At 52.3% G+C, this 13,579-nt stretch overlaps 1 protein-coding gene across 1 annotated transcript; it reads left to right on the forward strand.

Annotated features, from left to right (window-relative positions):
- The first annotated feature begins 7,365 nt into the window (after window positions 1-7,365).
- Window positions 7,366-12,113, forward strand: NMB (neuromedin B). Its single transcript, XM_030955452.1, has 3 exons — window positions 7,366-7,588; window positions 8,271-8,473; window positions 11,844-12,113. Exons 1-3 carry the CDS (start codon window positions 7,456-7,458, stop codon window positions 11,889-11,891), a joined length of 384 nt encoding a protein of 127 aa, XP_030811312.1. The 5' UTR covers window positions 7,366-7,455; the 3' UTR covers window positions 11,892-12,113.
- The last annotated feature ends 1,466 nt before the right edge of the window (window positions 12,114-13,579 follow it).

Raw genomic sequence — 13,579 nt, forward strand, 5'->3', positions numbered from 1 at the left:
AATCTGCCTTGGTGGCTCTGCTGTGCCCTAATTGGGTGGCTTGGCTGTGGGTTCCTAATCTGCCCAGCTCTGAGAGTCCCTCTTCACATTTGCTTATCCCTCAGTTTCTGTAAAAACCCACCAGCTCCATCACACACAGTCCTGCTTGCCCGTGGAGCAGGACCTGCCTCTGTGTGCTGGCCTGTGGTTGAGCACATTGTGTGTCAAACCTACTCCAGCTCATGGGGAAATTCATAAACTTGTTCACTTCTAGCAGGTCCTGTGAGTGTCTGACCCAGCAGGGTTCCCTAAACCTCAGGGGAAATAAACATCTTCACAGAGAACTGTCTAAACTGGGCTGGACTAGAAATTCACCCTTTGTGATTCAGAACCTCTGTGATGCAGCATGGAGCAGATGCTCTCAGTCTCTTGCTCTTTCTGCCCAGCTCCTCATCTTTTGACTATTTGTGCTCCTTCTGTTTAACAATTCAAACCCCCTTCCTGCATCTCTCTCTGCTGAATATCTTGGTATCACTATTGTTCTCCAACCTCCCCTTCCCCCATAAAAACAGTCCTGAAGGAAAAATAACGTGGAGGAAATGAACTTCTCTGAGCCTTGGTTCATTCCAACTGGGATGTCAGATTTCTGCTGTGTAATTCTGGCTGGGACACTTCTGAGCTGGGCCTGGGTTTGCCTGGAAGAAAACACGATTTTCTTCTCTAAGTCTTCTTGCAGAACAGTTATTTGTATATGTCCAGCAGTGTGGAGTGAGAGGGAGACCTCAGGGAAAACCACAGCTCATTTACAGCTTAAATGAAAATTGAAAATGAGTTGAAAACAAGATGTGCAAGATTTCAAATTTTGTCTTTTATAAACAACAGCTATTGCCTGTGGATGAATCCCTGTAACAGAGGGATTTAATCTTTGTAAACAAGAGAAAAATGCATCAAAATAGACCCTCAGGCATGTGGCAGGACCTGGCTTTGGAGAAATGGTAAAGAAGAGGCTGAAGCAACCTAACTGCTACTAAGAGTTTTATTGGCACAGGAGCTCTGTGAAGGAGACAAATAGGGGAATTCAAGGCCTTTGCTCTTTGTGTTTGTTTTTTATTAGAGCCATCAGTTTGAGCACATATTTGCCTGCCCAGGTGGATATTTGCAGGGCCTGGGAAGCCTCAGCTCCCCAGCATGGAGTGTCTCCCTTGCCAGCCTGGCCACCTCTCTGGGGGGGCAGAGTCAGTGCCAGAGGTACTAAAACATGGAATCTCAGAATGATTTGGGCTGCAAGGGACCTTAAATCCCAGCCAGTCCCATCTCCTGCTATGGGCAGGGACACCTTCCAGTATCCCAGGTTGTTCCGAGCCCTGTGCAACCTGACCTTGGACATTTCCTGGGATGGGGCAGCCACAGCTGCTCTGGGCACCCTGTGCCAGGGCCTGCCCACCCTCACAGGGAACAATTCCTTCTCAATATCCCATCTAACCTGTCCTCTGACAGTGGGAAGTTATTTCCCTTTGTCTTGTCATTCCAGGCAGCTCTTGGAGCCCTTTCAGACCCTGGCAGGAGCTCTGAGCTCTCCCTGGAGCTTCTCCTGTCCAGGTGAGCCCCCCCAGATCTCCCAGTCTGGCTCCAGAACATCTCCATGGCCTCCTCTGGACTTGCTCCAACTGGTCCATGTCTTTCTTGTGCTGAGCACTCCAGACCTGGATGCAAAGCAGAGAAAAACCAAAATGGGCCTTGCTTTAAAGCCCTTGAAGCAGGGTATTTTCAGGCTGGTCTGTTACATTTGTTAGTGAGGCCCTTTTGGCTATGCAGTTGTTACATCCATTTATTTTGCCTAGTTGTGGTTTTCCTTTCTTTTCCTGGTGAAATCCTGCTTTATCCTTAGGTGCATTTAGAGGATTTGCTACTAGTGCCTGTTTCACAGGGCTGTCATTGCTCCTCTTATCCCTGCTTGGACAGGAGTTTGGTAAGGAACAGAACACACTAAGAGTAGACTTGGAACTTGTGGGAGGAATTTGGAGGCTTATGGGCAAGGTGGAGCCACAGGCATCCACCTGGATTTCCCAAAGGTATTTGGCAAAGTCCCCCAGCAAAGGCTCCTGAAGGAAGGAAGCAGCCCTGGAACAGGAGGTGAGATCCTTACAGGGGAAATTGTTTGCTAAAAGGTAAAGAACAAAAGGGAAGAGGGAAGGGACAGGGTAATAAGAGAGATGAAGTTTAAATGTGCATAAATATAAAACGGTGCTCAGGGAGAAAAACCAATTTTCACTCTATTTATGAAACCACGGGTGCCAAGTTAAGTGTTGCCATCTGAAACATCGGGGTTGTTACAGATTGTGCTGTGAAAATGTGAAAATGTCAATTCTGTGGTCAGCAGCCATCCAGAGCAAACCGTGTGTGTCAATTGCTGGGGAAAACAGAGCAAAACAACCCCTGCTCCCTCGGGCTGCAGGGGATGCTGAGGATTCCTGGAGCTTTGAGGTGCTTTGGGTGGGAAGGGACATTCCTGGAGGGTGTGGGGCTGTGCAGGGCTGCTCTCACCCACCCCAGAGGGTAAATCCTACACAGAGGGGAGGGGATCTCTGTGCAGACCCTCCTCTGAGGGTCTCTCTGCAGATCCTCGAGGATATAACCATTGGGAGCTGGAATATTCCAAGGAGTCGCCTCTGGGGCTGCCAACAGCCCCATCTCCTGCATCACCTGGGGAAGTCAGTGTGCTGACTGTCAGCAAAACTGATTTATAAAGTAGAATTTCTACAGATTTTTTTTGTATATAAGCTGGGAAGATTCCCCTGGAGGCTGGGAAGGTGAATCTCTGCTGAGCTGGAGAGAGCAAGTGGCAGAGAAGCACTGCAGTGACAATTCCTGCCTGGAATGCTGCAAGTCCCAGCAGGCTCCTTGCTCTGATCCACCAAAGTGGGAGGGAGAAAATCTGCCACAAACCCCACCAGGCTGGTGATGGCCAGGTTCTGGAGCTCAGGTCCTGGTGCCCTTCCCAAGCAGGTCCTGGGTGCCAGTTATTTTCCCTAAAATTAGGAGCAACTTCTTTGTGAAGGCTGGAAAATCCAGAAGAAATCAGGTCTCTCTGTTGGTGTCTGGGGCTGGTATTTACCAAGGCTGCTGTGGAGGAAGGAATTGCTGCTCCTGCCTGGATCACAGCCCTGCTGCTGCTCAGTGAGTGCTGAACCCTCTCAGCAGCTGTTTTCCAGCAAAGCCCCCCTGGCTGCCCTGAACTGTGCTCCCCCTTGCAGCCTCTAGCACGTCTCTGAGTAGCTGTTCTGGTGCTCTTTGCAGACTTGAATCAGGGTTATGGGCTCACATCTCCCCCACACACACCATGAGGTCAAGCCTTGGTACTCAGCAATTCATCTGCCATCCCCTTAGTTTTTGAGGGCACTGCAAAAGGGCAGGAATTCCCTGATTTCCTTTTCCCAGCCTTCCCCAAGCTTCCTTAGCAGCACCACTGGGATGGAAAATACCTGTTCCTCTGCTCCCACCCTGGCTGAGGTAACACCAGCTGAAAAACAAGGAACATTTGGCTGTGCATCTAATTAGAGCAGTGCCCAAGCCTTCATCCTGTTTGAAACCCTGCAGCTTCCCACTGCTCATCCCTTGTCCCTGGGGCTGCCTGTGAGGAGCACTGGAGGAGTGGGATTTACCCTGTCACGCTTCACTCGGTGCCATAATTGCCCAGGGCTCTTCCCTCTGCCCTCTGTAATTGGGATCACTTTATCCCTGCCTGCATCCTCCCTAATCCTGCAGGCAACCCTTCAGCTTGCTGTTCCCCACATTGCTGCTCAGCTTCCCAAAAAACATCCCCAGAGCAAGGAGAAGCCAGACTCAGCTGTGCCAGAGCTGGGCAGCACCAGGATCTTCCTTCACACTCAGCACCTTCTCTGGACCTCCCATCCTCCTCCTCATCCCCCACCTTCTCCAGACACCCCAAATTTCCATCACTTTGGCCACCATGAGTGAATTTAAAACTGTTTTGAAGAAAAGGCTCAGGGTATTGTCCACCCATTTCAAGCTGTGTTTTGTCATTGCTGTGAAAAACACCAGTCACTTGTTTTTAAATTTTCAAAGTTTAATAATAATAAAATGGTTATAAAAATAGCTATATAATTAGAGTAATAATAGTTTGGACAATTTGGATTAGGACAATATGAGACAATAAAAACAAAGAGTTATGGACAGTCTGGGTACCTTTTTCTGGGCAAAATAAGCTCGAAAAAGGACACAAACGTTAACAGAGGATTAACCCTTAAAAGCAATAACCTGTTGCATATTCATACACTACATACATGATGCATAAATTCCATTCAAACACAGGATTCTCTCTGGTCAGTGCCAGCTTCTTCCTCTGAATCCTGACTGCATCTTCAGGGCTGAGTGAGGCAGGAAGAAGTTCATTTCTTCTGATAATGGAGCAATAAATTCTCTTTCTCTGAAAGATTTAGGTGTCCTGTGGCTGCTATCTGGTGCGAGTCCTTTCTTTAAAAAAAAGTATCTTACATAGCATAGTTTCTATTTTAACATTATGTTATAACCTAAAACTATATTTAACACACTACTTAAAAAATTAATACAGCATCACTTTCTAACACAACACATATAATATTCATTTTAATATTTGCAAAAGCCAATCATAAACCAGGCATTTTTCACAAGTGCCATGGCAGTGCAGGACACTGGGGGGAGGAAATGGAGGAGGGACAGGGATGTTTCTGTCTGTGCAGGGGCAGCACTGGGAGGGGACCCCAGAGCCCAAACGGGGACCAGGGCCTCAGGTGTCCTCTCTGAGCAGGGACACAGGGCTGCTGTGGTGGCAGTGTGACAGCTGGGGCTGAGGTGCTGCTCTGTGTTCATGTCCCCCTGTTCCCCTAGAGGGTCACCTCCCTGTGGCAAGCCCAGCAGTGCCTGCTCAGCCCTCTCCTGCTGAGCACAGGGAGGAGCACGGAGAGAGGGCAGAGTGAAACCCCCTTTGAGTCCAGGAGCTCCAGCACAGCTGGACAAGGCTGGCAGAGCTGTCACAGCTGGTGGGTGAGGGAGGAGAAGGCCCTGTCCATCACCATGGCACATCTCTGGAACAGTGAGGGAGCCCATGCTGGTCTGGCCATCCAAGGGGACACTCACACACTTTGGGAGGATGCCTGGTAACACAGGAATGTCACCATGATATTTCCTGAAAAATCCTCTTTGCCCAGGATTTTCTCCTGGGAAGCTGAGAAGCCCCAGAGAGGGATAAAAACAATAATTATCTGCTTGCTGCTCCTGTGATTGCTGATTTGGAATGTGGCTTGGACATTGTTTACCAACAGGTGAGTGTTTGATTGGTTCCATGTGAATTGTTTTAATTTAATGACCAGTCACGGTCCAGCCCTGTTGAGGCTCTGAGGAGTCACAGGTTTTTATTATTCATTCTTGTTAAGCCTTCTGATGTATCCTTTCTCTTCCTTTAGTATAGTTTTAGTAGAGTATTCTTTAATATAACATGTCTCATAAAATAATAAATCAGCCTTCTGAGAACAAGGAGTCAAATTCTCGCCTCTCACCTCGTCCTGGGGACCTCACAAACACCACACAGAAACACTTTGGGGTTTTTCCCTTCCTTTAAGCTTAGAGCTGAGTTTGCAGCTGGAACTCTGAGCCCCTGCTGCTGAGGGGGAAGGTGCCACCTCCAGCCCTGCTCTCCTGGGAATGGCATTGCTGATGAATTCCCTCTGCCATTTCCCAGAGAGCTGGGCCATCTCATCCCCACCCACCAGCACCTCCTTGCAGAGTTATGGAACTGGAAACCCAGCAGAAGCTGTCAGGGCCTTTAGGACACTGCTGGGCCGCACCTGGGACATCCCTCTATCCCCATGGACCCGCCTGAGCTCAGCCCTGGGCCTGCAGTCTGTCACTGAGCTGTGCTGGGGGAGCTCAGCTGTGCCTGACTGGCTTGGCCTGGCCCCAGACCCTCCTCCTCCTCACCATGGACCTGCCAGGATGATGTCTGACCCTGGGAACCCCCGCCAGACTCACCCCAGCCTGCTGTGACCCAGACCCTGAGAGCACCCCTGTGTAAATATGGAACCTGGGGGAATCCCTGCTGGCTGCAGGCAGGGGACAAGAGGAAACAGAGCTCAACCTGAGCCTCGGAGCCCTCTGAGCAAATGCTTCCAGTTTCACCTGGAATTCTCTTCATGTGAGCCCTGGGCACACACAGCCTGTGCCCCAGGCCCCTGGCGTGGCTGGGCACAGCTCCATCCCTTTAAGGGAAAGGAGGAGCTCACGGGGAACATGATTGTCCATGGAAGCTTTGGGTGCTGTAATCAGGAAATAGTGGGCTGCAAAATCTCAGAGGGACTGGGAAAGGTGAGAAGTGGTACACAGGCTCTGGCTCTTGTGCTCTGCACTGTGTGGGATCCTCTGGGAGGCTGCTCTGGGAAGTGAAGGAGCTGGGCAGAGCTGGCAGATCCTTAGGGACAGGATCCCAAATCACCCATCCCGATAATCAGGTGTGCAGGCATGTGTGTAGCCACATTTCTCTTCACAGAGAAATGCAAGGCACATCTTCCCAAGAATATTTCTGGGTTTCACATTCTCTGAACCTCAGAGAAAGGAAAACCAATTCCTATCTCATTTGCTGTGCCTGTGTTTGTGCCAAAGTAGAATGCAATATGGAGATTGTTTACCCAGAGTGATGGGGTTTTGTTTCCTTGGCCTGTCAGGGCCAAGTGTGTGTGTGTGTGTGTGTTGGGACAGTGATGAGATTCTGTGCAGTGTGAGCAGAGTTGAGTGCTTGGCACATTCAGTTTAGAGGTAATATAATATAGAATAATATAGTATAATAAAGTAATTAATTAGCCTTCTGATAAGATGGAATCTTACCAGTTCTTATCACTCTCTCCCTCTCGTCGGAGGCAACAATATCCACTACACACATGTACTGGGAGATGGCTCGGAGCTAAACTGGGAATGAAGCTCAGGGCTGAGCTCCGGTGCAAAAAGAAGAGAAGGAGAAAGAAGAAGGTGGAAGATGGACATGGACAGATGTGGGGACGGGGACCGGACTCAGCGGTGGATCTGTCACATCTCCCGCTCTGCCCGGGCGCTGGGATGACCCACGGGGGGAGCTCGGAGCGGGTCAGCCCGGGCGGGTCGGGCTCCGGTGCAAAAAGGCAGCATGGGCAAGGTGGGAGATGGACATGGAGAGTTTTGGGGTTGGGGATCGGACTCAGCGGTGAGTCCGTCACTGTCCACCTCAGCGCTGGGTCTGTCACATCTCCCGCTCCGCCGGGGCGCTGGGACGACCCACGGCGGGCACGGGCGGGGCTCGGAGCGGCTCAGACCGGGCGGTCCCTCCCCGTGTCGCGGTCCCTCCCGCCGCTATAACCGGGCGGGGCCGGGCTGTGTCGCGGTCCCTCCCCGTGTCGCGGTCCCTCCCGCCGCTATAAGCGCGCGGCGGCGGCGGGCGCGGGTCCCGGGGCGATGGCGCTGCGCTGCCTGCTGCTGCTGCTCTGCGGAGCCGCGCTCGGACCCGCCGTGCACCTCGACTTCGCCGAGCACCGCAGCCAGGCCGCCAAGATCAAGGTCAACCCCCGCGGCAACCTCTGGGCCACAGGTACCGGGCGGGGACACGGGGACACGCGGGAGGTGCGGGCACGGTGACATCCCGTCCTGTCCTGTGGCTGCCTTGCGGAGCTGCTCCCACCGGGGAGGGGGATGCTGCCAGTGCCGCGATGGGCAGGGGTGAAGTCACCTCCAGCGGCATCCCTGGGCAGCAGGTCCGGCATCCTCAACAGGCTGAGCGGTCTGGCATCCCTGGGTGTGAGGCTCGGCATCCCTGGGTGTGAGGTTCAGCATGCCGGGGTATGAGGTTCAGCATCCCTGGATGTGAGGTTCAGCATGCCGGGGTATGAGGTTCAGCCTCCCTGGGTGTGAGGTTCGGCATCCCTGGGTGTGAGGTTCGGCATCCCTGGGTGTGAGGTTCGGCATCCCTGGGTATGAGGTTCAGCATCCCTGGGTATGAGGTTCAGCATCCCTGGGTGTGAGGTTCAGCATCTCTGTAAGCCCAGAGATCCCGTCAGTGGGAACAGAGAGGGAAGTTTCCCCAGAGATCCCGTCAGTGGGAACAGAGAGGGAAGTTTCCCAAAAATCCCACGTGGAGTTAGTGAGGACCTGGGGTTTCTGGGTTTCTCTTCACTCAGCTGCTTTGGGCATTAGATCACTCGGTGCCCCCTGCGCTGGTGCCAGCTGAGCTGGAGCCCAGTGTCCCCCCAGACACCCCGTGTGTGCTGTTGCAGGTCACTTCATGGGCAAGAAGAGCGTGACAGGCTCCCCACACCTGGAGGCTGCCGAGGAGCCTGCAGTGCCCATGGTGTTTGGTCCCTCTCTCCGAGCCCTGCTGGAGGACATGATGGAACTGCTCACCCGGGAGCTCCTGAAAATCCTCTTGCAGGAAAGGCTGCTGGATGAGAACCAAGGGAAATACGACCTCACTGGCCAGGTGAACATTTCCTTAGCTAGAGGGAGATGCTAAGAGCAGAGAGGTGGAGGAGCTCTGCTGGAGAGGGGAGCCCCTGCACTGCTGCTAAAGGTGCACTCCCCTCTTCACCCTCCTTGTAACCCTCCTTAAGCCACTTCTTAAGATCAACCATAAAGGGAGAGAGGAGAAGTGTCCTGAGGCTTGTGTCCAGCTGGGCAGTGACAAATAGTCCCAGGAGCCTGGGAAGGGTGTGAGGATGAGCAGGTAACTGCAATGGAGCTGGGACAGCAGCAGTGTCCAGGGGTTGTTAATAAGCATCTGGGTCTTCCTCAGCCAGATGCAGAAAAGGATGGTGTCCCCCTTTTCCAAGGACAGGGAAATCCTCTCTCCCTGTTATTTCCACAGCAGGAGACCAAGAGGGGGCACAGTATGTGAAGGGAAAAGCATCTGTGAAGCAAAGAGCTTTGGCTCTGTGTCCCTGTGGTTGGGATCCCTCGATGCTGAGGGCACAAAGCCTTGCAGGGAGTAGCTGTGCATTGCTCCTGCTGCTGCAGAGTGGGTTTTGGGGAGCAGGGAGAGGGCAGGAGCTCCACTGGTGCCACTGTGCATCAACAGATCCCCACTGTGGCTTTTACCTTGGAGCTCACTCAGCTCCTGGTGGAAAACCTGCCCCTGGGAGCAATGCCCAGGCACAGATCGTCAGGCAGGATGCAGAGATTGAATTGCTCAGTCCAGAGATGGAGTTTCTGCATCCATAAATAGAATTAGTCTGTGTGGCTCTGCTTGTCTGTTGCCTCCTGCACACCTCCCTGGTGCCTCACCCTTTCCAGTCACTGCAGGAAGTAACTGGGAGTCTAAAAAGGATGAAATCCTCTTGGGTCAGTCCCACCTGTGCTGTCCCCTGAGGAGCCATCCAGTAGCCCTGCATGCAGGTAAAGCTGTTTCTGCTGGGCAGGGCTTGCTCCTCTTGGGCACAGGTGGAGCAGAGGTGCAGGACTGGGAGCCTGAGAGCCACTGGCTGCTCAAGCCCCTTTTGGGCTCCCTTCCAGCAGATATGGGTGAACTGATGCATCCCAGAGAGCTGTTCCCAGAGGGCTTTCCACAGTGAGATACAGCTGGCATGGCTGAGGGCACCAGCCCACCCCACTCCCTGTGCAGTGTGCTGTGCTGCTGCAGTGTTGGCATCTCAGATGCAGCTGGAGAGGAGATGAGGGCTCTGCAGGCTCTGGACCCTTCCCCATCCCACCAAGGAACCTCTGAGCAGGAGGACACTTGCTGAGAGGACAGGAGAGCTGCCAGGTGTGCCCTGCCTTTTTTCTGAGCGTGGTGGGAATTGGTAGAGCTGCTCCCTGGGGCTCTTCCCCTGCATGGCAGAGCTGCTCCTCTCTGCTCCCGTTGCAGATGTGCCTGTGCAGAGGCTGCCCAGAGTGCTGCTGCTGCTGTGCCACAGGCTCCAGCTGGGTGCCAGAGCCCTGCCAGCCCTGGCAGTGCCCATTCCCAGAGCTCAGGGCTGGCTGCTGCCCAGGTGTGGCACTGGTGCCACAGCCCTGCTCTGCTGGGTGGTTTGTCTGTGCCCATGCAGGTGCTGGTGCCTCTCTGGGGCAAGGTGGGCTGGTGTGCCCGTCACAGCTGGGCTGCTTGGTATGCAACTGGCTCCTGCCCCTCACTTTCTCTCCCCAAAGCCTGGAGCCTCTCCTTGGTCAGTGCCCTGGTCCCCTTGGCCACTTTGCTGGGTGCTGTTTCTGGGTTTGGGCACCTCTGAGCACTTCACTTGCCCAGCTCCTGCCCTCCTGCTCCTTCCTCCCGCCCATCCCCAGGGCATCCTCACATCTGGGCTGCTGTGGGTATTACAGAACTGCCTCTGAGCTGTCCACCTTGTACTGTTCTGTGTGACCTCCCTAGAAAAACTATTCTTGCTCCTGTGGCAGTCACAGTGCCAGCCCAAATCCCTGCCAGCTTTGCCCTCATCGTGGCTGCTGTTGGACGCCAGGTGTCAGCAGCCAGCCTGAGCTCCTCCGTGTGCTGTTCCCTCATTCCTCACAGCTTTTCGTGGCTCTGCCCTGGAAACTCCCTGTCCATGTCCTGCTCAGGATCTGTTGGTTCCATCTCAGCTTTCCAGCCATGTGTCCAGTCAGGGTTTGGCTCTCAGCCCCAAGCTGGGGCTTCCCTGACATATTTTCTGGAAAATACCTTTGCCAGGATTTTTCTCCTGAGAAGCTGAGCCTCATTGCTCCGTGTGACAGGGATTGGGCTGGCAGAGGAGGATCCTTCCTATCCTTTGTCATCTCCTGGGGTGGGTGGCATTGACTCCCCAGGATGCAGAGACCATGGAATGGAGCAGCTCCAGGGTTGGGGAGAGCCCTTCTGCCTGAGGGCAGCTGCTGCCCTGCAGGACCTGTGGTCAGTGCCAATCCCACACACCCCTCTGTGACCCTTCCCTGCCGTGTTTTCTGCCTCTTTCTGCCTTCTCTCACTCTCTGCTGAACGAGGCTTGTGGTTGTTAATTGTTGAGGTGTTGTTGTGGGTCCCAGGACGAGGTGAGAGATGAGAATTGACTCCAAGTTCTTAGAAGGCTGATATATTATATTATATTATATTATATTATATTATATTATATTATATTATATTATATTATATTATATTATATTATATTATATTATATTATATTATATTATATTATATTATATTATATTATATTATATTATATTATATTATATTATATTATATTATATTATATTATATTATATTATATTATATTATGTTATACCATATCATATCATAGTATATTATACCATATTATAGTATATTATATTATACCATATTATATTATAGATATTGTATTATATTTATTACATTTATTATATCATATTACATGTATTATATTATATTTATTATGTTATAATGATATACTAAAACTATACTAAAGAAAGAGAAAGGACACATCAGAAGGCTAGACAAGAATAAATAATAAAAACCTGTGGCTGACCAGAGAGTCTGACACAGCTGGACTGGGATTGGTCATCAAGTAAAAACAATTCACATGGAACCAATCCAAGTTGCACCTGTTGGTAAGCAACCTCCAAACCACATTGCAAGCAATCAGATAATTATTGTTTACATTTCTTTTCTGAGGCTTCTCAGCTTCCCAGGAGAAGAAATCCTGGTGAAGGGATTTTTCAGAGAATATGACAGTGGCAGAGGCTCTGCTGCCTCACTGGGATGAAGTTTCCCTCACCATCTGAGCCGTGGTCCAGCTGCTGGAGCACAGATGGGAAGCTTCTGGCTCTGTCCTCCTCGTGTGCCATGGGGTGTTTGTGTGCCCTGCCCCAGGGTGGGGATGGTGCTGGTTGTGTGCATGACCCCTGTCTCACTGTTGTGTCTTGTTTTGCAGGAGACAGGGCTTTTAACAAAGGTGCTGGAGAAGTACTTCTCAAACTGAGGAGGAGCAGCTGGGGAGCATGAGGTGTGCAAGGTCAGCTGTGCCTGCTGAACAGAGGAGAGCTTTTTCCTTGTGGGTTCCTATAGCAACAGCACTTTTATTTATTCTTTCTGAACTATTGTTAATAGTGATGGTGTGTGTGAAAGTGGAGCCTCCCGGTGTGTTTTCTGTTTCCTTGCTGTCTGATGTGCCTGTGTGAATAAAACTGGTCCTTTGCACGGACTCTTCTGTGGGGGGAGGGAGGCAGAACCCCAGGACTTGTGCAGGGGGAATGGGGCAGGGTGAAGGGAAGCCCCCAACAGCTCAGAGGGGTTGGATTCATCCCTGCAGCCTCTGCTCACTGAAGGACACCCTGACAGATAAAAGAGCTCACTTGGGTGAGCTGATCCCACCACTCATCCTGGAGCGTTTGTGACCCTCTCTGCTGGGAATGTTCCCAGCAAAATCTTGTCCTGGCAGTGCTGGGATTGTGGCTCAGAGTCCTTGTGGCACCTCAGTGTTAACTGCAGGCTCCTTGGCCATCACACACTGCTCTGGTTGTGAGGATGGCTCAGTGCTCCCTCCCCTCGTGCCTGCAGTTAAACACTCACAGGGGCAGAGGCACAGCCCTGGGCCCTTGGTCGTGCAGGATGGCACGAGAAGGGAGCTGAGGGTGAAATGGGTGTTGGAACAGCCCCATGAGCAGACTCTGGGTCTGTTCCTTGTGAAAGTGCTGCTCACAGCTGCGCCCCATGGCTGCCAGCCACCTGTGGGGTCACAGAATGGGTTGGGGTAGAAGGGACACCTTGTGGTCATGTTCCAGGGGCAATTCCACTATCCCAGGTTGCTCTAAGCCCTGTCCAGCCTGTCCTTGGGCATTTCCAGGGATGGAGCCACCACAGTTTCTGTGGAAACCTGTGCCAGGGCCTCCCCACCCTCACAGGGAAGGATTCCTCCCCAATATCCCATCCATCCCTGCCCTCTGGCAGTGAGAAGCCATTCCCTGTGTCCTGTCCCTCCATCCCTTGTCCCCAGTCCCTCTCCAGCTCTCCTGGAGCCCCTTCAGGCCCTGGCAGGGGCTCTGAGGTCTCTCCTGAGCCTTCTCTCCTCCCAGCTGAGCAGTTGTGTCAGCCTTTCCTCAGAGCATCTCCATGGCCCTGGAGATGTCCCCAGAAGAGCAAAGCCTGGCAGCAGAGCCCAGAGTGATGCCATAAATGAAGCCATAAACGTTCACACTCTGCTCCCCACAATTCTGGTAAAATTCAACCTGGTAAAATTCCGATAAATTCAGCCTGAACAGGAACCTCAGAGCCACCTCACACCAAGCCAAGGGATGGTCCAGCATCTAAAGACCCTGAGAACTAGTAGAGGGATCAAAGCCATGGTAGGAGACCTTCCCACCATGCTCCCTGTCCTTTCAAGGGCAGTTCAGATCCTGTGGAGCCTCCTCTTCCTCACTGAAGCAGCCTCTGGGAAGAGCAGCACCTTGAGCCTCCCAGGTTCCCCACCCTGCTGGTGAGCAGCCCACCTGTGGCACCACCTGCAGCTGTTCCCTTTGTGAGTCCTTCGAGGTTTCCTGCCCCCCAGCTTTGCTCAAGAGCTTTTCCACTGTCCTGCAGCCATCCATGCAGGAATCCTTCCTCCAACATCTGCTTCTTGTTGTGCTCTGGGGATGTGGGTGATCCCCAGCTCACCTTTTCATTAGCTGG

This window comes from Camarhynchus parvulus, chromosome 10, assembly GCF_901933205.1.
Source record: "Camarhynchus parvulus chromosome 10, STF_HiC, whole genome shotgun sequence".
Lineage (NCBI taxonomy): Eukaryota > Metazoa > Chordata > Aves > Passeriformes > Thraupidae > Camarhynchus > Camarhynchus parvulus.